The sequence below is a fragment of the Gopherus evgoodei genome, chromosome 1 (genome assembly GCF_007399415.2).
Source record: "Gopherus evgoodei ecotype Sinaloan lineage chromosome 1, rGopEvg1_v1.p, whole genome shotgun sequence".
Taxonomy (NCBI): domain Eukaryota; kingdom Metazoa; phylum Chordata; order Testudines; family Testudinidae; genus Gopherus; species Gopherus evgoodei.
Genome location: NC_044322.1, coordinates 77,972,030 through 77,995,078, shown reverse-complemented (window position 1 = coordinate 77,995,078; position 23,049 = coordinate 77,972,030). Strand labels below are relative to the sequence as shown.

General features: G+C 40.5%; 1 protein-coding gene across 5 annotated transcripts in view; it reads right to left on the bottom strand.

The window, feature by feature from the left end:
- The window catches only part of UCHL3 (ubiquitin C-terminal hydrolase L3), a 68,454-nt gene that overhangs the window by 14,979 nt on the left and 30,426 nt on the right, over nucleotides 1-23,049 (bottom strand). For 4 of the 5 annotated variants that reach the window (XM_030566622.1, XM_030566651.1, XM_030566661.1 and 1 more), the window contains 3 exons: nucleotides 22,520-22,676; nucleotides 21,848-21,933; nucleotides 21,216-21,263 (listed from right to left, as the gene is read on the bottom strand). In XM_030566622.1, coding sequence (XP_030422482.1) covers nucleotides 21,216-21,263; nucleotides 21,848-21,933; nucleotides 22,520-22,676 — 291 coding nt within the window. Of the gene's footprint in view, nucleotides 1-6,441; nucleotides 6,610-21,215; nucleotides 21,264-21,847; nucleotides 21,934-22,519; nucleotides 22,677-23,049 lie in introns of those variants that run through there. The other variant, XM_030566641.1, reaches the window with a different exon arrangement.

Below are 23,049 nucleotides of genomic sequence, written 5' to 3'. Positions count from 1 at the left end.
CTCAGACCTCAGCCAAACCAATGTCCTCATTGTTATTGCTGCAAGATCCCTGCTAGCCAAACACAAAAAAGCTCAGAGCCATTCCCCCCTCCCCTGCTTGGCTACCTGCAAGGAAGGATTTCTTTTAAGCAACAGGCAAACAGCCCAGTAGGATGGCCATCTCTGTCCCCTTACTTAAATTCCTGAATTTCAACCAGCTTACCATGAACGATATCACTCTCCTGAGGATAACACAGCGAGATAAAGAACGGATGTTGCTTGAATGCCAGCAATCACCGGGACCATACGCAGCTAGGCTTTGTCATGCAATGATACCAGATTACTTGCTCCATGCATGGTGTGGTCAAGAGTCCTACCTGGAGGACGGAATAAGGCTGCCCTGCCCAGAAACCTTCTGCAAAGGCTTTTGGAGTACCTCCAGGAAAGCTTCATGGAGATGTCCCTGGAGGAATTTCGCTCCATCCCCACATATGTTAACAGACTTTTCCAATAATGTACTGGCTGCCAATGCATCCCAACTCCTCAGGGCAAATTAATCATTAAAAACACTTGCTTTTAAACCATGTTTTATATTTACAAAGGTACACTCACCAGAAGTCGCTTCCGTGGCTTCACTGTCTGGGCTAGTGGCTTGGGAGGGCTAGGAGGGTAATTCTGTCTGGGTGAGAAAAAGCTCCTGGCTGTTGGGGAGAATGGAGCGCTGTGCGCTCTCTGCAAACTCATCCTCCTCTTCCTCCTCCTCATCTTCCCTGTCCACAGAATCCTCAGCCATGGCTGAGATTACCACGTCCACCTCGGAATCCACGGACAGGGCTGGGGAACTGGTGGCGGACCCCCCTAGAATTACATGCAGCTCAGTGTAGAAGCGGCATGTTTTCAGCCCTGCCCCGGACCTTCCCTTTGCTTCTTTGGTTTTCTGGTAGGCTTGTCTGAGCTCCTTAACTTTCACTCTGCACTGCACTGAGTCCCTGGTGTGGCCTTTCTCTATCATTGCCTTGGAAATTTTTTCAAATGTTTTTTCATTTTGTCTTTTGGAACGGAGTTCTGTTAGCAAAGAATCCTCTCCCCATACAGTGATCAGATCCAGTACCTCCCGTGCAGTCCATGCTGGAGCTCTTTTTCAATTCTCAGGAGACTGCATTGTTACCTGTGCTGATGGGCTCTGCGTGGCCACCTGTGCTGGTGAGCTCTCCACGCTGGCCAAACAGGAAATGAAATTCAAAAGTTCATGGGGCTTTTCCTGTCTACCTGGCCAGTGCATCCAAGTTCAGATTGCTGTCCAGAGCGGTCACAGTGGTGCATTGTGGGATACCGCCAGGAGGCCAATACCGTCGATTTGCGGCCACACTAACCCTAATCTGACATGGCAATACCGATTTCAGCACTACTCCTCTCATTGGGGAGGAGTACAGAAACCGGTTTAAAGAGCCCTTTATATCGATATAAAGGGCCTCGTTGTGTGGACGGGTGCAGGGTTAAATTGGTTTAATGCTACTAAAATTGGTTTAAACGTGTAGTGTAGACCAGGCGTTAGAGGCAAGTCCTAAAGGATCTGACAAACCTAATTCTGTAACTGAAGTTTTTGAGAGATATCAGCACTGGACAGGATCTGAAGTTGGATGCAAGAAATGCCAGTTGATTGGTGGTCTTAATGGAAAGAGTTTCTAAACGTGGCATCGAACAAGCAGTCACTTGTAAAATTTCTCTGTAAAGATATGGTTCAAAATGCACCTGAGAGCACAGGCATACACACAGCACAAACACCCCTCTTGCTGGAGGTTTTTCCAAAGGAAATTAGCAAAATCTATCCCCAGTAGAAGTGCTGAAAAAGCCCAAGACTTACACAGTACTAGGGAGGAAGTGGACACAAGGATGATTCAGGGTCTCTTGGTGTCAAAGGAACTGTAGTAGTTAGGTCACCCGACACTGATGTTTTGGCCTTTGCTGTTCATCTGTTTCCAAAAATGGAACACAGAGATATCCTGTTGGATTTAAACAGGCACCAAGACCAGCACAACTGACAAGCATTGTTTCATACGTGTGCACGCAACTGGTGACACACTCACTCCTGACTTCTGCAATATACTTCCTGCTGTACACACATTAACAGCATGTGACATGGTCATCCCTATTTAGTGCTCCTTACTGAGGGGGTTAGGGTCCAGGGAAATTTTTTCACCAGACAAAAGACTAAATATATATACACACACATACTATACACACACTGTATATAAGTTTTAAAACAAACAATTTAATACTGGTACACAGTGGTGACGACTGTGAAGCTTGGTTGAGGTGGAGGAGTCAGAGGGTGGGATACTTCCCTTACTGCTAAATGATGAACTAGCAATTGGCTGAGCCCTCAAGGGCTAACTCTCTCTCTATACAAGGCAGCAGAACTGGAGGGCGATATGCGCATTTCCCTTAAGTACTGCCTTGTTAATTAGATCAGCTTGCTGAGATCACAGCTGCCTAAGCCCTGGTATGTTCCCCTGCTCTACGGAAGATGGGGATAGCAGGGTGCAGGAGCAGGGGGGAAGGGGACAACCTGACATTAGCCCCCCTCTTCCTTCCCTCCCCCCACACAGCAAGCAGGAGTCTCAGGAGCAGCTCCAAGGCAGAGGGCAGAAGCAGCACATGGCAGTGGGAGGAGGGACACAGCTGAACTGCAGGCAGTTGCTGCCTGGGGAACTTAGGGGAGCAGGGAGCTGACAGGGGGAGCTGATAGGGGGCTGCCAATCCACTCTGGTTCCAAGCCCCCACCAGTTAACTGCAACGGGCTGCTTTTCCTGCAAGCAGTAGACAAAGCAGGCAGCTGCCAAACGTTAGAAGGAGCATTACATAACTTTAAATGAGCATGTTCCCTAATTGATCAGCAACGTAACAATGAAACAACGTTAACCCAGATGACTTTAAGTGAGGAATTAAAGTACCTGGAATCAGTTTGTGCTTCTCATTTTTGAGAGGCGTCATGGGGAGAAGTTAGGGAATTATTTCTAATAATACTCAGGAGTATTTATCTATGAATATTTCATATTGTTAAATTCATATTCCTGTTATATTTTCTTTGTCATTGTATTTGAATGTGTCTGTATGGATATGCTAAAGTTCTGAAAAATAAGATAAAAAAAGAGAGAGAGAAAAGACAGTCTCTATCCTAAAGAGCTTATAAACTATAAGGACAACAGACATACCTGGAGGATGAAGCAAACGGGACAGAATATACAAGCAAGGTTGTTTATTATCATGATACAGCAGATTTCTAACTGGCTCCTCTGCCTAATCTTTATTAGTTGACTAACTCCTTGGTGGGAATATGTATCTCTTGGGGGAGTTGCCTGAGGGTAACAGCCTTGTGGACCAGCTCAGGACAAATGTTCCATATATGGAAAAGACTTCAAAGGGGATTGTGGAACGTCAGGGAGATCACAAAGCAGGAGATAATGGCCTGATTGTAAGTTTTAGCAATATGGAAAGAAAAGACTGGTTCTTGGACAACATTGTAAAACCTGCCCGGTTGTGTAAAGTCAGAGATGAACCCCTGATAATAGGCTATAGTAACTGGAAGAAAGACAATGTGTTAAACAATGAGAATAAAGAATGTTGGTAGCAAAATTTCCAACAGATATCCAGGAGGTTGCTAACAGCAACCAGAATGTAATTAAATTTAATATCCCTGTAGGGAGGAATAGACTAAAGAAACCCACCATAGTAGCATTTAACTTCAAAAAGGAAAACTACACAAAAATGAAGAAGCTACTTAAAATGGAAATTAAAAGAAACAGTCACAGCAGTGAAATGCCTGCAAGCTGCTGGAGACTATTTTAAAACACCATAATAGAGAAGCAAACTAAATGTATACCCCAAATTAAAAAAAAAACTAAAAACGAAAACAAGCAAACAAAACAGGAAGAGGACCAAAAAATGCCACCATAGCTGAAGAGTAGAGTAAAAGAGGTGATTAGAGGCAAAAAGGCCTCCTTTAAAAATTAGAAGTCAAATCCTATAGAGGAAAATATAACTGAGCATAAACTCTGGCAAATCAATTATTATAAGGCAGGCCAAAAAAGAATTAGGAGCAACTAGCAATATTGACAAAAAAAAACAAGTCTTTTTTTTTTTTTTTAAGTATATCAGAAGCAGTGGGGGTCCATTGGATGACTGAGGTGCTAAAAGAACACTCAAGGAAGTCAAGGCTGTTGTAGCGACATTAAGTCAATTCTTTGCATCTGTCTTCACTGCAGAGAATGTGAAGGAGATTCCCACACCTGAGACATTCCTTTTAGGTGAGAGACCTGAGGAAATGTCAGATTGAGGTGTCAATGGAGATGGCTTTGGAAAAAATAAATAAGTTATACAGTAATAAGTCACCAAGACCAGATGGTATTCATCCAAGAGTTCTGAAGGAACTCAAATATGAAACTGCAGAACTACTAACTGTAATATGTAATCTATCACTTAAACCAGACGACTGGAGTCATCATGGATAGTTCTCGGAAAACATCTGCTCTATATGCAGCAGTCGTCAAAAATAAAGCTAATAGAATTAGGAACGGGATAGATATTATATAAATCCATGGTACATCCACACCTTGAATATTGTATGTAGGTCTGATACATTAGCACTGGAAAGGGTACAGAAAAGGGACAAAAATGATTAGGGGTATGGAACATCTTCCATACAAAGAGTAATTAAAAAGACTGGGACTGCTCACCTTAGAAAAGCTATGACTAATGGGAGATATAATAGTCTATAAATCATGAATAATGTGAAGAAAGTGAATAAGGAAGTTTTTACCTTCACAGTAACACAAGAACCTAGTGTCACCAAACAAAAATTAATAGTCAGAAGGAAGTACTTCTTCCTGCAATGTGCAGTCAACCTGTGGAACTCATTGTGTGCGTGTCCACCCAAGTAAATGAAATAGATGATTGGATTCCCCATGTGCACAAAGAGTGAACACTGTTGATCCAAAAACATTTAGGCTCGATGTACTATACTAGTTGCACTAGAAATGGCTTTAATTGCATCCTTGATTTCACTCGTTATATGTTTATTGGGGGGGGGGATATACAAATATTCATTAGCAACTTTTAGACAAAGATACAAAAAAACCTTAAAGGTAAAAATATTCCTCACTGAATACTAAGACCGATGAATGGCACAGATTTACCAATGCTAATGAGAAGGCCAAGGGGGATATAACCTCTTTTCCTTTAATTTGTGTGTTTTCCATTGAATAACGTTCTCAAATTATATTTGTTAGAAACCAGGTAAAGCCCTGAATATAAAAATCTATAAAGTTTCATAAAATTCTCAAACACTGATTTGCAACAGTCTGAGCTACTCAATATCTATGTCACAGAATAAAATAAAGTATCTGAAGAGTAGTTCTCCAAGTAAATGGAAAGGTACATGGGGAAGGGACTCAACATTGAGGTATATAAATCATAATGAACAAAATAATTACACTAAAAGAAATGGAAGTATTTTGTAGGTGACTATGTTTGTGCCATTAAACAACAACAACAAGAATTTCCATATCCCTATTCGGACTGGGGAATTATTTAGTTTACAGTTGACTCACAGTCAGAATTATTTCAGTTTAGTCAGAATCCACATTAATCAAATGCAAATTTCTAGCAGTGTGACAGCAATGTGATTATACTGGTTGAAACAGAGAGATAGATATCCCATTTGTAACTTGGTAGCATCCATCTCAGGATATGTAGCTTTCATGTGTTGGAAAGTAGTAGGCTTTAATTTTGTGAATTTCCACTCCACCATTCTATTTCAATTTAGTGCTTTTGAGGGTTCAGTCAGTCAACCAGCCAATTATCTAAAAACGTTGCATATTAAATAAACAAATATAGATTGAACAATTAGTGTAAGAATATTCAAGCCTCCTGAATGAAGAGAAAAAAGTTGAAGCATAATATTTGATAAGGAACCACCATCTAACAGAACATTTTAATTTTCAACCGAAAAGTGAATTTTACAAACTTTGCAGCTAAAATAATAGGATGTCAAGGGAGAAAGTATCTAAGCCACCTCAGAACTACAGAAGATATTTCATCTTTGCTGAAACACTTAAAGGATTGTGAAGCAAGGCTCAAAACTGAAAATAAGAAGGAAAATGGGCTCAGGATATAAAACCACAGGAAGGGGAAATCACGCTGTATAGCAAAGAATTAGAAGCTACTAAGAAGTGCGTTTAGCAGAACCAACTGAAAGACCATAAGGATGAGGTAAAGAACACAGAGGTTTGAAGAAGAGCTTATGGAAGAACAAGCAGTTCCATAAAGGGCAAGCTTCTTGTGTACTTGGAAAAATAGCTCACAAACGCCAGATTATCTCAAATAAAAAAACAACACCTTCCCCAAAAAAAACTTAGGAGGCAAAGCATGGACTGATGCATGCTTGCTGTTCCACAGGGAAAAGAGCCCTAAGAATGGTTAAGAGAAAAAGCAACAGCTGTGTAGAGACTGAAGCTGGACTACACTTACAACAGAACGGAGCCCAACAGGAAGGCGTATCAATGGCTGCCAACAATGAAGACGGATTGATGCATTGGTAGCCTGTGCAGGACCTACATGGTTATGTTTGACCTAGGAGAGAGATGCAGAGTGATACAATGGTGAAGCCTTCGTTCTGCACAGGCTTAACTGAGGTTGCAATGACAATGATGGTAAGGACAGCAAGGACAATGATGACTTCATAAATATTAAAAAAAACTTAACCCACTTAAACTTGAATTAACATATCTAGGGTCTAGGCTACTGCAAAGTCTGTAACTTTCTGTATTGTGTATTGCTTTAATAAGCATCAGCATGGAAGATTCGTGCATATGAATGGACTGGATTTGAACAATAATAGGACAACAAAGAATGGAAATTAACAAACGATATGTTCCAAATCTGAAGAAATTCCCCACTAGACAGATATGAACACGACAGAACAGTTGAGTTATTCACACCCAATAAATTTCATAAAATGAAGACAAGTTTAACAAATGTATCCTAGATCAATTGTTGGAAGAAAGGAGGAAGGTGATTGAAATCGTATCTACTACTTCTGGGAGAGATTAGAAGACACAAAAGGATCTATCCTGTCCTCATATACGCAGCCCAAAAGTCAGTTTTTCATGTATTTTAGAAGAAAACCACATGGTATAGTTCTGATTAAAGTGGATTAAGTCATTATTGCAGCGCAAGCCCAAGTTTCCATACTGGCACATTCCTAATGTAGAAGGATAGCAAACTGGAAAGGCTTGTGGGGGTAAGGTATGCAACTTGATACATGTTCAACTTATTCTTCTAAAGTAGGTCAATGGCAGTACTACCATTAACACAAGTTGAAATCTTGGTTCTGTTCTTTTTCATATCTTTGGAAGCACTAGGAATATGTTAAATGATTCAAATAGTTGCTACTAGAAGAAAGACCACAGAAGAAATAACAAAGTGACTCAAGCACAACGGTCTCTCATTTTACAGAATATGTATGTATGCAGAATACAAGATGTAATTCCACAAGATACAGTCAATAAGCGTATATTCAACATAGTACACTAAGTATTAAACAGTCCTAATGGATTACAAAGGCCCACTCTATAATGTGATTAGTTAGTTATGCAAATAGCTGCAAAATAGAAATTTTCCTTTTTGTCAAGTTGATGCTTATATCCCGTGTCACAGATCCACAGCAGTGTTGCCTTCTGCTTTTACAACTTTCCTCCTGCCATTTTGCTTTTTTTGTCTACATTCATTCTGTGATTTTCCCACAAAAGAAGGGTCCAGTAAATTTCTGTGCCTTACCCACTGCCTTACACACTTAGAACAGAGCAAGAAGCAATCAAATAGACTCTTCCTTTAAGCACTAAGTACAACTGCAAACCTCACTCACTCAGAGATGAGTATAGCTGGGATGTCATGGGATTTTCAGCATCTGGGCCATGTATAGGGTGACTGGATGTCCTGATTTTATAGGGACAGTCCCAATTTTGGGGTCTTTTTCTTATATAGACTCCTATTACCACCCACCTCGTCCCATTTTTTCACATTTGTGTCTGGTCACCCTAGGGCCAAGGGGGAAGAGTCATGTAGAAGTTTGTAATATGCTCCTTACCTTTAGACTGGGGTGGGCAAACTTTTTGGCCTGAGGGCCACTTAAGGTTGCACAACTGTATGGAAGACCGGGTAGGGAAGGCTGTGCCTCCCCAGACAGCCTGGCCTCCGCCATCTATCCACACCCTCCCACTTCCCACCCCAACTGCCCCCCTCAGAGCCCCCAACCCATCCAACCCGCCCCTGCTCCTTGTCCCCCGACCAACCTCTCCTGGGACCCCCTATCCAAGCCCCTTGCTCCCTGTCCTGACTGCCCTCCCGATCTCTATCCACATCCCTGCCCCGACAGGCCCCCCGGGACTCCCACTGCCAACCCTCCCTATTCCCCATCCCCTGACCGCCCCCCAGAACCTCCACCCCATCCAACCATCCCCTCCTCCCTGACTGCCCCCCAGGACCCCCGCTCCTTTACCCAACCCCATTTCTCCCCACCCCTTACCGGCAGCAGGAGCTCGCAGCCGCGACACTCAGCCAGAGCCAGCTGCGCTCCCCACACTGCCCAGTGGGAGCGGCGGGCCAGAGCGCGGCCAGCATGGCAGGGTGGCTGTGTGAGGGAGAGGGGGCAGCAGGGGAGGGGCCAGGGACTAGGCTCCCCGGCCAGGAACTCAGGGGCTGGGCAGGACGGTCCCGTGGGCCGCCGTAGTTTGCCCAACGTCTGCTTTAGAGTCTGATCCAGAAGTTATAACTTTAATGTGTTTTGGATCAGGCCCTAGATGTTAGCAGCTCTACAGGAAAGGAGAATGAATACCCAGCTAAAGGAAGAGGGAACTGATACAATCCAACAGCAGAATCAGACAATATTTGTGGGGTGAGGGAAAAGTTTGCAGGAGCTGATGGCTGCTATGCTTCAGTTACACTACTGTGATTTCTCAGCTCTTCATGCTAAACAGGTATTGAGATAAAAGATTGCTGTTGAGTTAGGAAAATACTTCAAATGTTTATAACATATCAGAAGGACCACAAAGCTTCAGAACACAGCAAAATACACAAAATCTTTAATCAAATCCTGAAGAACTACTCCCATAGTTTCTTGCAGAGATCTCCAAAGTCAATGGACCTACATGTGGAGGCACGAGTCTGCTGATCAGAACAAGCTGTAGGATCAAGATCTCAATATCTCCAGACCTCAGTGCCCTCCCTCCACAATGGAATGCCCACAACAGACTATGAAGATTTTGAATTCTGCAAATCTCTTGCCTATTTTGGTAATAGAGGTTTGTATTTTCTTTCTTAAATCTTCAAGTATAGTAATTGTTTACCTAGCAACATAACAACAAACAACAACAACAAAAAGCTTTACAAATTATGGGGCATGAATTTATTTTTGGCTGAGTAAACACAGTTGACAGGAAATTGCCTTATAGTATGTATATTTTTGCTCTGAAAAAAAATACAGTGTAGTATTTTTATAGCATAAAAGCTGTCAAGACAACACTGGTAATGCCAACCCATAAGGGATGCTGAATTTGGATATTTGTTTAAAGGAGTAGAGATTGACCCAATATTTTGAGATTTACATACAAGACTTACTAAAACTGCTAGCGTAAATCAAAAGTTTATATAAAACCATTCTTAGGCAAGTTGCATGACTCAATTATGACCTTTTTTCCTTCATTTACCATTATTTTAAATACACCTTATATTAAATCCTACAGTCTAAGAAAGGCAAGACTTAAGACAAAGGGACTTTTGATTAAGAAGCAGGAATTTTTCCCCCTTCATAGAATATCAGGCTTGGAAGGGACCTCAGGAGGTCATCTAGTCCAACCCCCTGCTTAAAGCAGGACCAATTCCCAACTAAATCATCTTACCATTCTCAATGACTGGCACTTATTTCTGAGTTTCCCAGTTGTTCCTTTTTTTGTTTTAAGAACATTGTGAATAAATTCAGGTAAGTGTTTCTGAATGGGCTTTAAGGCCAGAATGCAACATGGGAAACTATAAAGGCAAGGGAATTTTTTTTGGTCAAGCAGGAAGAATGGGGTCATGGCTCCTTTAAGGATTCCCCTTCCTTTGGGATGGGAGGGGAGGACATCACCTGAGCTGGGGGCCTGTCAGAAGGACTCATGTAAGCCATTATCTGCCTGTGCACCATGTAGAGGTTAATGTGCTCTCATGCCCAGATCAGCAGTTCTTACCCTCCTACCCATAGGATCAAAGTAGACTGGGTTTTTGTGGCTGGCTGTAGGCATCATATTTGTTGACTTTTCTGGAACTGGAAACTAATTTTTCTCTCACTGCCAGATTGGCTGGAGTGTTTTTTTCCCACCCTCCCAAAGCAGCTCCAGGATCTAGCTAGATAAGTTGGGAGGCATAGTTTGTCAGGAAGCAGGACCTGCAGCAGAGCCAGTGTCCAGGCAACCAAGTGCAGTAGGTATCTAGTAGGCTGCCAGATTGCCTACAACTAGTGATTGATTGGAAGAATCAGGAGTAGCTCTGGAGCCCAGCAGCAGCAGGGGTAGCTCCTGTGCTTGCTTGTTCCCAGCCCTGCTCCTGCCTTGCCTCACTCCAAGTTACCAGTCCTTGTGCTGAGCATGGACTCCTACTCTAACCACTAAGACTGCCCACGTCCCAGTCACTGACACAGTCCAAGTAGCTGCAACTTAACAAGTGGTAGGTGTCTGGTGCAGGTACTCATTCCATAGGGAATCTGGTTCCTGACAGACAGGGCTACCCTTAGGAAGACTAGCACCCTGAGCAAACTTGTATTTTGGCGCCCTTTCTTTGTATTTGAGAACAGCAGCATGGGGCACAGGGCGCAAGGACCAGCTCTTGGCCCTGGAGCCCAGAAGGTCTGCACAGGGAGGAGTCTGTAAGTCCAAAGGCTCCCTGGCCATACTGCCCCTGACAACCTACCAGGAGGAGAGCAAGTGTGCAGCCCCCGGCCTTGCCCCTGGAAACGGGGAACCTGGGGCTCCACAGGAGCAAACCCTCCTGCATGTGCCTCCCCACCAGGCTAGCAGCTCTGGGCAAAATGGCCCATGCCCCGCTTGGCTGGCCAGGGGCTCCAGACCCAGGCTTGCTCACACTTAGTGCTTAATTTGTGCTGGGACTTGCTGAGACTTAGCCCCAGCACATCTAGGCTTGTAATTCATAGCCCCAGCACCTCTAGACTCTTGACCAGCAGCTGCCACCAGCAGCAGCAGCACAGAAGTAAGAGTGACAATACCACATACCATGCCATCCTTACTTCTGTGCTGCTGCTGGCAGTGGCGCTGTCTTCTGAGCTGGGTGCCTGGCCAGCAGCGACTGCTCTCTGGCCACCCAGCTTGAGCATCAGCACCTCTTTCATTATAAGATAAGCACTGCCTGCATTCACCCCCGCTCCAGCAGCCCCGGCCCGCCAACTTGCAGCACTTGGACAGTGCCCTCCAATCATGGCGTCCTGAGCAATCCCCAGAATCACTCACCACTAAGGCTGGCCCTGCAGACAGACCAGATGTCACAGATTTTAGGGAACACCCCTTACTGGCCTCCCACTAGGACTACTGTAAGGGGAATCCAAGCCCCTGCCACTCTGGATCCCAGGAGTATTTCAAGCCCAGATGCTACCCCAATCTTGGGGTCTCCTAAGCACACTCTCAGGGCTCAAATCTTCATCTGGCATCCCCTTCTACCTGCTGGAACTTGCTGTGCAGCCATCCAGACCCTCTGGGTGTACTGGAAGGTATGAGGATGTGTGCTGTCTGAATTATTCCCAAATGAGTTAAATTACTAAAGGTGCAGTCTAATTAAAGCACATCCCTCACATCTTCCCTTTCTTCCAGTCTGTAAGGGACAACTGACTACTAAGGCCATATAATCACCCTTCCTGAATAACAGTCCATGGAATTTCACTAAGTAATTCGTCCCTAATGCCAAACAGTCTGATCTTTTAGAAAGATATGTACCTAATCTTGATTTAAAGACTACAAGTGATAGAGAATTACCTTATCCCCTGGTAAGCTGTTAGTCAATTTACAATTTATTTCCAGTTTCATTTTTTTCTAATTTCAATGTCCAGCCATTAGATCTTGTTATGCATTTGTCTGCTATATTAAAGAGCCCTCTAGTATGAGATCGCTTCTCCCTGTATTCGGACCTCATGATCATGATCAGCTTGCCTCTTGAATTTCTTTGGCCTATCAAAGAAAAGTTTAAGGGTTTTTTTTTTTTTAAAAAAAAGAGTAATTAGACAAGAGTGATGTCTGGACTACTAGGTATCAGGAAATCCACAGAAGGCAGATTGCCAGTATTTGATTAAGAACATTACTTTCTGCAGTCACTTAATTCAATGCATAAGTATCTTAAAATATTTTTATAAGGTCTGATATTTTTAAATTCCATCTACTGTTTAAATGATCTGAGCTCTCTATTGTTTAATATAAAGAGCCAATACAGATTATTTTGACTGTTGCTATTCCAAAACACCTCCTTATTAAGGATTCCATTAAGTATGACATTTCCATTTTAACTGGCGATTTGGAAGCCACAAACACAGTTCTAGATGGTATCCTCTACCAAGGCCCATAATAGCAATCAGCAAGCATAAGGAAAACAGGAGACTCTTGGGCTATGCAATTACACAAGATGAAAGAATTTGTAGTTGAAGTACCTTACTGCAAAATGCTGAAAATTCTAGAGGGTTAAAATCCTTCATGAAACTACAAATTAAAATGACAAAAAAAAAAAAGCTGGTGTACTTGTTATCTGTGGCAAATAGACTCCAGAATCACAGAATCATCACAGGAGCTGATATCATTTGTGTTATACCACGGATGAGAAATTTGGAATAAAAGTTTAATTTTAATTTCAGATTTTGTATACACAGACTTATTGAATAAGTATGTATGTTAATATAGGAACACACTGTAAAATGTTTCAGACATAATACTACCACCTAAATGTCAACAAGATTTACATTAAGTTGCCTCCAACTTCACTAACATAAAAATCAGAAAAAGGTTTTTATTCCCAAGAGGAAAATGCACTTAAATGCTGATGATCGTATTTGAGAAGTGAAACATAAGAATGATACTAGAATAATACTGCATAATAAATATGACGTGTACAATGAAATTCAAGTTCTCTGAAGGATATCTACCCTGCACCTAGAAATTTCTCTCAAATTGTAAGGTAGTAGTGTTGAGACAGCACAGTTTGGGGACTGAAAACAAAACTTGAAGCCACAAACTCTTGAATTCTAATTCTTGCACCACTACCAATTCATTGGCAAGCCTTGGCAAAGTCACTTAACTAGTCTGAGACTCAGTTTCCCCATCTGTATAGTGTGTATACACCTACTGTATATGGGCATTGTGTTCTTCAATGTTTGCACAGTGCCTTTTAAGAAGTATTAGAATGTTGGATCAAAATGAAAATTGTTTCTAAGCACGTATTTATAATTAAACTACTGGGCACAATTTATCACAATTTTGTTTGAAGACTTAAATTGATGGGTTGGAAGCTATTACATTAAGCAGATTGAATATTTCAACACATGTAGGGACAGAATACTTCACACTACGCTGTCCAATTGTGAGAAATAACCTCAAAATGTTATTTTTCCCCACAAACTTCCCAAATTGCACTCAGACACTACAGTGACAAAATCCATATAGTAGCTAATGTAAATACATTTTACAACTTTAAACCTTTACTGAACATCTGTTGGGTTAAAAACATCTCCACATGCACTTTCCAATGAAAGCTGTTAGAGAACATCGAAGACGACATCTGAACTTAATCTTCATATAGTTAATACACTTTTATCAAATAACTGAATTTCAAAACTGAAGCTTAAAAACAGCTTTTGCATCAGTTATCCTGCAATGTATCACATTTTATTTAACAGCAGAATAGTACTATCTGAAGATAAAGAGTACATTATTTTTAGTTATCCAACTAACTACTTAGGAAAGCTTAATTACAACATTTTACTATCGATTGTGTAGCTTTTATTTCATCAACTATTTTTCCCAGCATAAAAAAAAGTTCATTCTATCAACACTGGGAATATCAAAGTAAGCACAATATTGCTGGGAAGAAGATTTGTTAGCTGACCTGTGCTCTATCTGCTTACTGAATAGCTGCTTGTAATGAAGACAGAAGGAAATATTACAGGTTGGTACTTAAGAATAGCAGATTTAAAATCCAACATCTCTACAATTTTGAAGGCATCCCTCCAACACGTGAAGTTTTTGGCCTGAATTACTTACAGGTTCTGTAACTGGTAAAACTTTTTTTTTTTTTTTAAACAGTGTATTTCCCTGCAATTTACAATCCAGTCCATAACTGAGGTAAGCATATTTTGAAAAGCACCTGACAGTACTATTGAGCCAGACAAATGGCCTCAGACACAGGGCCTTGAAAATAAGTAGTGTCCAGATTAAAGTCCTAAATACCCTTCCATATTTAATTCACCTCCACTGTAAACTTCGTTAGAAGTTATTTCAGTCAAATCAACCTGGAATCCTCCTGAAGAGGCTGAGGTTCTATGGCAGGGATGGGCAAACTTTTTGGCCCGAGGGCCACATCTGGGAATAGCAATTGTATGGTGGCCCATGAATGCTCACGAAATTGAGGTTGGGTGTGGGAGGGGATGAGGGCTCTGGTTGAGAGTGCAGGCTCCAGGATGGGACCAGAAATGAGTTCAGGGTGCAGGAGTGGGCTCTGGGCTCGGATGGGGGAACCGGGTGCTAGCTCAATACTAGCATACTTTTATTACAATAATGAAGTTACTTGTATTCCTTCCAGTACTGCAACTGGAGTATCAGAGTTGGACCGAACATCTCTCTCTCTCTCAAATACTCCACTGTAATGCAAGGGACCGTGGAACACAGTGAATCAGAGTTTGAGTGAAAGTAATTGTAAATATTTATTCTTGTATTCTAGATAGTTGGAGAGAGAAGATGTATACCCAACCTTTCAGTAAGAATGTAAGATAGAAAGTGAAAAAACAATTTATATCTAAGAATATTTTGGTCATGCTATACAATGTTTAAAATTTCATTTCCTTTACAGGGTACGTTTTAGAGTATTAAAACTTTTAAAAAACACTATCATGACCCATATTTATAATGGCAGCAATAGTATCACTGGAACCTTGGAGAAGCTGCAAAACCATTCCTTAAGGAGGTCATATGGGTTCCTGCCCTCCCCTCCCCCCACCAAAAAAAGAGCAAAAACATGGGACTATATGTCAAAATACACAAAATACCATTATACGCTCCATGGAAAAAGATAATGGCAAGCTCCTTCATGTTATTTCTCAACCAATAAATCATAATAACCCAGGAAACCAAAGATCTTGGAAAGCCTACATTTCACAATGGTTGAAAACGGAATGTCTTCACTCTTTAGTTTACCATTACCAAGGCTAACCACAGTGATCACAATTGAAGCCTGAGCATGTTACATTCCAAACAAGTTTACAGTTCTGATGGCATGCTAAAAAACCTCTTATAGCCCAGGGTTGGCAGTCGTGGTTCAAGATAAGGAAGAAGTCCAGCTGAACTACTGGTTTTCAAGAGACTTCAGAGTTACTACAACTACAATCTCTCTAAAAAATACTGGTCCTAGTCACAATGCTGAATCCATAATTGAACTGTGAATTTGAGACCAATTCTCTCAATTTACGAGTAACTAAAAGCAGTTCATTCTGATTTTCCAAAATTAAATTTCTCATTGCCAGAACTGTTGGTCAAGTTTCAACGGAAAGTTATGCGATGTCACTAGAAGCATTGCCACTACACAGCAACCAAAGCACAACAATTCAAGGATTACTCAGTTCAAGGATCTCTCTCATCTTTCTTAGCCAAACATGCACAGTTGTAGTTGAAGCTGTCACCTGGTAGCCTGAAGTAGGAAGCATACAAGAAAACCAGAAGTGGTACAATGTCAAACAGTAGGAGATTATTTCTGTACTTCCATAACAGGTGGTATACTAGGGTATATTTTCCCCACTGTCATTGTCTTCTCTTTTCCTCCTCCCCTTAGCTCCACTGATATGGGGCTGGCTCTGAGTCCTTCTCCATTCCAGTCTTTCCTGAAGCAGTTTGTCAGAAACTTTGCAGCTAATCAAACCCTTTTGTATAACATCCATCTATCTATTTTGGGTCCTCCAACCCTTCTCCTACCTCTACTTCTAAGATTAACACCTTGTTTCCTATATATTCGTCTGATCTTTTCACATGCCCAAACCATGTAAGTCTGGATTTCCTCAGCTTTTCTATAATTGGTATCATCTTCACTCTTCCCCTAATTCATTTGTTCCTAACATGGTTTATTCTTCTAACTCCAAGCATCCATCTTAACCTTTTCATTTCCACTGTATTTAAGATTTGCTCCTGCCTCTTCATCAGTGCCCAGCGTTTGGATCTATACACAAGTACAAACCTAATTACCATCATGTAGAACTTATTTTTCAATTTGATAGGCACTCTATTAAAGATGAATTTGCTCATTTCTCTCCACTTAGTACATGCCTCTCTGCTTATTAGTTTGTTGTTGAGTTCAGCTGTACTATCAAAACTAGGTACTTGAGTTTCATAACTGATAGTGGCTGCCCCTCCAGACTGTCACTGATACAGTTTTGTTGTCTTCCTGCAAAGTATCTACAAACCATATACTCTGTTCTATTTCTGCTGATTTTCAGGCCATTTCTCTCAAGTACACACCTCTATATCTTTAAATCTTCTTCCCCTTCTTCGCTCTCCCCCATGAGCACATCAATCTACAAAAAGCATACACTAGGGTGCCACTCTCTGGATGTTTTCTGTAAGTGCAGCAAGCATCAGTGTAAACAAAAAGAGGCTCAGTGCAGAGCCCTGACATACTCTATTACTAGAACGTGTTCACTGTCTACCTACGGCCTTCAGGTATATGTTTCCTTCTCATACCCTTCCCGATGACCACTCTCATAATGTGGTCATAAGATTTTTCAAAGATCAATTGATGCTATGTGCAGGATTTTCCTCTTTTCTCTATATTTTTCCACAAGCAATCTTAAAGCAAACATCACATCCATTTTTGACTTGCCTGGCAAGAAAATCCAAACTGACTGGCAGTGACCTTTACTTCTCTTCATAGTCTCTTATCCATAACTTTCTCCCAATTCTTCTGTGTGTAGCTCACCAGCTGAATGTCACATTAGTTACCCAAGTCTTGCTATGTCTGCTTTCCTCTTAATAAATTGGTATGGTGCTCTTCTCCAGGCATCATCTCAGTCTTCATGACAAAATTAAACTGTTGTGTCAATATGTTCACACCTTCCATACTTCTATTGGTATGTCACTAGGGCAGAATTTTTTTTTAATTTTTCATGTTGCTCAGTGCTTCTGCAACTACTTCCTGGATTGATGCCACCAGTTTGATTTTAATCATATGGCATGGTTCTCTTGGATTCTCTTCATTCATAAGCCTTTCAACGCAATTTCTCCACTGTTCCTTAATCTGGTTTTCATTTATTAAGGTATTTCTACATTTATCTTTAATTACTTGGATCTCACCACTTCTTTAGTTCTCTTATCACGGGTCTTTGTTAGTCTATATATTTCTCTCTCACCTGCCTTCGATTCAAGATGGGCATATAAGGGCTTTTGGCTTAGTGCAGGGGTCAGCAACCCCTGGCACACGGCTCACCAGGGTAAGAACCCTGGCAGGCCAGGCCTGTTTGTTTACCTGCTGCATCAGGAGGTTGGGCCGACCTCAGCTCTCACTGGCAGTGGTTCACCGTCCCAGGACAATAGGGGTGGCAGGAAGCTGCGGCCAGCACATCCCTCAGCCCACACTGCTTCCTGCATTTTCTCTTAAGCCTTATAAAGACATCTCCCACACTTTGGTTTTAAACTCTTTGCTAACACCATTAAAGCTTCCACTACTTGGTTTTCTGTACTGCTTTAGACTGTTTTCTTCTCATGCATGTTATGTATCCCTAGTCAAAATACAGAATGGTGGTTTGAGTTGTAATGTTTTCTTCTGGGATGAACTTAATTTTTGGTGCTCTTCAGTTTAGCATATCGAGAAATAATCTCTCTCATACTATTACTCTTAGGCTATGTCTGCCCTATGAGCTTGGGGTACAATTCCCCTGTTCATATTATATATTTGTGCTAGCACTCAATGATCTACTATGAATATTGATAATAGTGTAGCTGCATTAGCACTGACAGCAGCACCAGAGGCATGACTGAGCTGTGCTGACTACAAACCCACCCGAAATTAGTGCCAAGTGTATACACACAACTCAGTCATGCTTCCACTGCCACTACTTTGCTAGCGTGGCGACAATGCTATTTATACTAGCATTAGCCTGGTAAGAACTAGCACAAGTACATGTATACAAACAGGGAAAATCACACCCCCTAGCTCGTAGTGTAGACATAACCTTGTAGATCAGGAGTCGGCAACCTCTGGCATGCGCCTTGCCAGGGTGAGCACCCTGGCAGGCCGGGCCAGTCTGTTTACCTGACGCATTGGCAGGTTCAGATGATCACGGCTCCCGCTGGCCATGGTTCGCTGCTCCAGGCCAATGGGGGCTCTGGGAAGCCGCGGTCAGCACATCCCTCGGCCCACACCGCTTCCCATAGTCCCCACTGGCCTGGGACAGTGAAACACGGCCAGTAGGAGCCATGATCAGCTGAATCTGCCAATGCGTCAGGTAAAACAGATGGGACCGGCCTGCCAGGGTGCTTACCCTGGCGAGCCGTGTGCCAGAAGTTGCCGACCCCTGTTGTAGACACATTCACAACTTTTCTGATACAATTAAGAGGCATTTGCAATACAACAGCAATGGCATTTTATATATTTGCAATGATTTTGATCTAGAGTTCTATTTATTTTCCTCTGTCTTCCGTAGCAACTAGTAACACTTTTAAAAAATGATATACTAGGCTCTTAAGCATTCTCAATAGCTTCCAACAGAAAAAAAGAACCAAACAAGATAGGCATAGAAGTGATCTTATTATGCTTTAGATTTTAGCAGGAAAGAAAGCATTTAAAATGTAACATTTATCAATCCCTCACTCATTTTAATGGCTCATCTAGGTTTCCTCCATATTCATTCAGCCAATTAAAAAAAATAAATAAATGCCACGTTACAAAGTTACTGAGCACTAAAATTAGAAAAGGCCTTTTTGCATGCTTGAACTACAAGGGTACACTGTTAACCATACGCAGCTAGGCAAAAATGCACAAATCATTTTACAACACCTACTAAACGATAATTGTGTATCACTGTAACTGTGTTTGTGGAATATCTAAACATGATACTATGTTATGTTTTTGTGAAAATTTTGCAATAGTTTTCAGCCCAACAGATCGCAATTTCTTAATCAAAATCAGTGGAAGTCAACCAATATTTTTAGATATGCCTTTTCTCCTGGAAATGTCTTCATTTTTAGATGAATAACAAAAATGGAATGAATCATGTTACTGTAAGTTCTAACTGCTCTCTGCTTCTGCAACTACTTCCTGCTCTGAGTATTATTGAATAGTTTTGATTGTAAAGTTTAATACTTCACAAGTTGGAGGCGTATTAGTAGAGCATAGCTCCACAGCGATATCTGCTGTCTGATCAGCATAAACTACTCAGGTTAAAGTTGCCAGTGCCACATTGCATATGAAGAAAAGGAAAATATCATTTTGATACCTTTATTAAGGTGGAAATTAAATGGAGACAATTCTCTTCGACAGCTTTCACAACTTCAGCTAATTACTCTTGCTGGGAGTACTTTAGATTATACTAGAGGAATGGAAAGCTGTATCTCATACTGTAAAGCCAAGATACAACTAAGCAATGTTGTATAGGACTAGGATTTGGAGGTTAGTTGTGAGGGGCTAAAATGTAATTAAAATATGTTTGCAAAAATCCTGCTACTTACATTACAGCTATGTAACAGTATTTAGTTAAACACACAGAAGATCCCACAGGAAAGCTCTGCACACAACTAATTATAGATCACCAAGAGCCCACATTTGTTTGACACTGACAACAAATGCAGTAAATGTCGTATTCACAGCTTGAGAAAATCAAGCTGAAGACTATGTCTGTTATAGTCAGGATGATACTTTCTAGCAGAATACAGCACTTTCTAGTCACCTAAAACTTTGGTGCCCAATTAGGGTGCTTGACAGTGTCCCCTCAAATTATAATTAAAATGTTTACTCATATTAAGAGTCTTAGAAAATGTATTTATAATAATTGTGCATTTACAATTAGTTTATGTTATGCCTTTATCAATTATTTGTATTAGAGAAGTGAACCAACTGAGACTTGGGCTCAGTTGTGCTAGCCACTGACTGAAAGGGAGTTCCAGCCTCAAAGATATTACAATATTGTTAAAAACAAAGAATGGATGGGGAAACAGAGGTCAAGTGAAATGACTTATGCAGTGTCACAGAGCAGTCAGTAATAGAACAAAACAGAGCTCAGACCTCCCAACACCTAGTCCAATGACCTATCTTCTGGATCATTGCCTAGGGATACAGGAGAAGGTCATGTGATGTTTAGCTGCAAATACTCACTTTTTTAACCCAAAATCATCATCATCATCATCATCATATCATTCTTTATGCAATGCTCGTTATGCCAAAGTCAACTTCACTTAAATTTTCTTTGAGGTTACAGTAGCAAGGTAACCAAAGCTCCTGATTTACAGTTATTTTAAGAATTCAGTCTTCTACAAAAATTTTCCACATATTACATGTACAGGTTTCCTAGAGCTTATACTCTAAGTGCTGCAGGGTTCTACAGCCTGCTTTTACTTAGATTAGACAAACTCTGTGGACAGCCACCAGCTTATTACTTAATCATATCTATTCCAGTCAAAGTTATTTCAGGAGTCAGTCTTGAATCTTCTTCTCTGCTTTGGAAAGCTGTGTTTCGAATTTGGTGAAGTAAGGTGGTGACAATAGATTTTAAACAAGGTTTTTAGCTCATTCTCTGACACAGTTTTTTCATCTTCCAAAAAAACTGTAATAAAAATACTTTATTAATGAAAACCTCTATTTAGAAAGAATTTATGGTTTCCCCATAAGTCTGAATTCAGAATAACTTGAAACATTCTGTCAAAAACATTATGTTAGTAAAAAAAGTTTAAAAAATGGAATACCTCAGTCTGACCTTCATGGGCACTGGATTCATGAGTAACACGAATAGCCTGAAATTAGAACATATGTTTAATTAGGCTTCAAAAGAAAAAAATAATTTCTTAAAATAGCAGGTATTTAAAGACGCATTCCATTTTCTTCATTTTAACTTGTAGGTTATGGAAGTTTACATCAAAGTAGAGTAAAGTTGTGTTATATACTATAGTACAGTGTGAGATTTTTTAGGGTTGTAACTATTGGAAGTACTGATTAGACATTAACTAACCTCAAGATCTCAATTTTTTTTTTAAAAAAAGACAGTATTTTAAAAGTGTTTTAAGAAAAGTGTTAAGAGTTTTTTAAAACTGTAATGCTATTTCATGCAAAGTGAAAAATCAAATAACACTTGTTAAAGTTGTCCACGTTAGTGAGATTACTAATTCCCCACTAGTAGCAAGCAACATTTATGATAAAACATTCATGTCTTAATCTAGCAAAGCACTTTAGCGCATGCTTAACTTTAAACACGTGAGCAGCATTATTTACAACAAGGGGACTATTTAAGCACATCAGTGTTTGCTGGATCAGGGCTTAGATGCAAGACTATTCCTGCTAACAATTCTACTATATTAAAAAAAAGAAAAAAGATACTAACTTCATAGGTTTCTAAATATTTGGCTCTCTCTTCAGGACTCATATGTAACGAATCCTCCATGAATTTTTTCAATGTGGAATCTGATTCTTAGAAATAAATAAATAAAATCAAATCAAATCATTCAATTCCTCTCTCTGATCTCAGCAACTTAGAAAAATAGATGAAAACTGAAAGGTTACAACATAAGGAACAATTCTGATTTGTATTATTTCTTCTTTACTTTTCTTCTAGGCTAATACTAAACATTACATTGTCAAAAAGCTTGTACACAAGGCATACAGTCTATTTACATCCAGACAGGAGATTTAAGCCTGTAATGCAACACATTCTATTCCACTGCATACAATGACAAAACAATTTAAAAGTCACCAGACTCTTATTCTTGTGTGAAATATTAATACGGTATTTGCTACTTTGAATTTGGAGTTGTATTTTATTCATTTAACTGTGTGCTGTATTACTGTCCTTTGTATTACTGAAAATTCTTAATGACTACCAACTAACAAAAGTCTGTGTTGTATTGCTGCTGTATAATTAAGACAAGAAGACAAATGGCAAATTTCTACTTGGGTCTTTTAAAGAATTTTCACGTAGAGTCAACACTATGAAGGGAGTACTGCGCCACCTACCCTCCAAAAAATTATATTAAGTATATTAAGAGAAAAGATTTACCAAAGTTCATTTTATCTTTGTTGTTTGCAATAGCATGAATAAGTCCAATTGTTCCACAAGCATTGTTGATGGTTTGCTTCATGAAATATACTGATGATCTGATATTTTGTCCCTGGGCTTTTATTCTCTCTTCCTCTTCTGTTCTGAATGTTTCATACTGGAAAAGAAAATCAACACTGTCTTGCATGTAGAACTATTTCAAATTTCCCATGCAAAAACAAAGCTCCATTAAAATTTAATAGTAGTTGAAAGCAGAACAGAAGTGAGTGAATGATTGCAGCCTTTATCCACATGACCAGTCTCACTTGTACCTGAGACTATTCACTTGTATAAATCTGCGAGTCAAGTCCTAAATCAGTATTTGTCACCAGCCAAACATCAGTGTCTTTTATCCAATATTCTGAATCACTTAACTTTTTGCGCCATCTAGTGCTATGCTAAGAATGTTCAAAAATGAAGATAGATGAGCTAGGTTCACTTTTAGAGAAACAGTCCCCCTTACCACAGCCTCCTATGTCTCCCTGCAATCC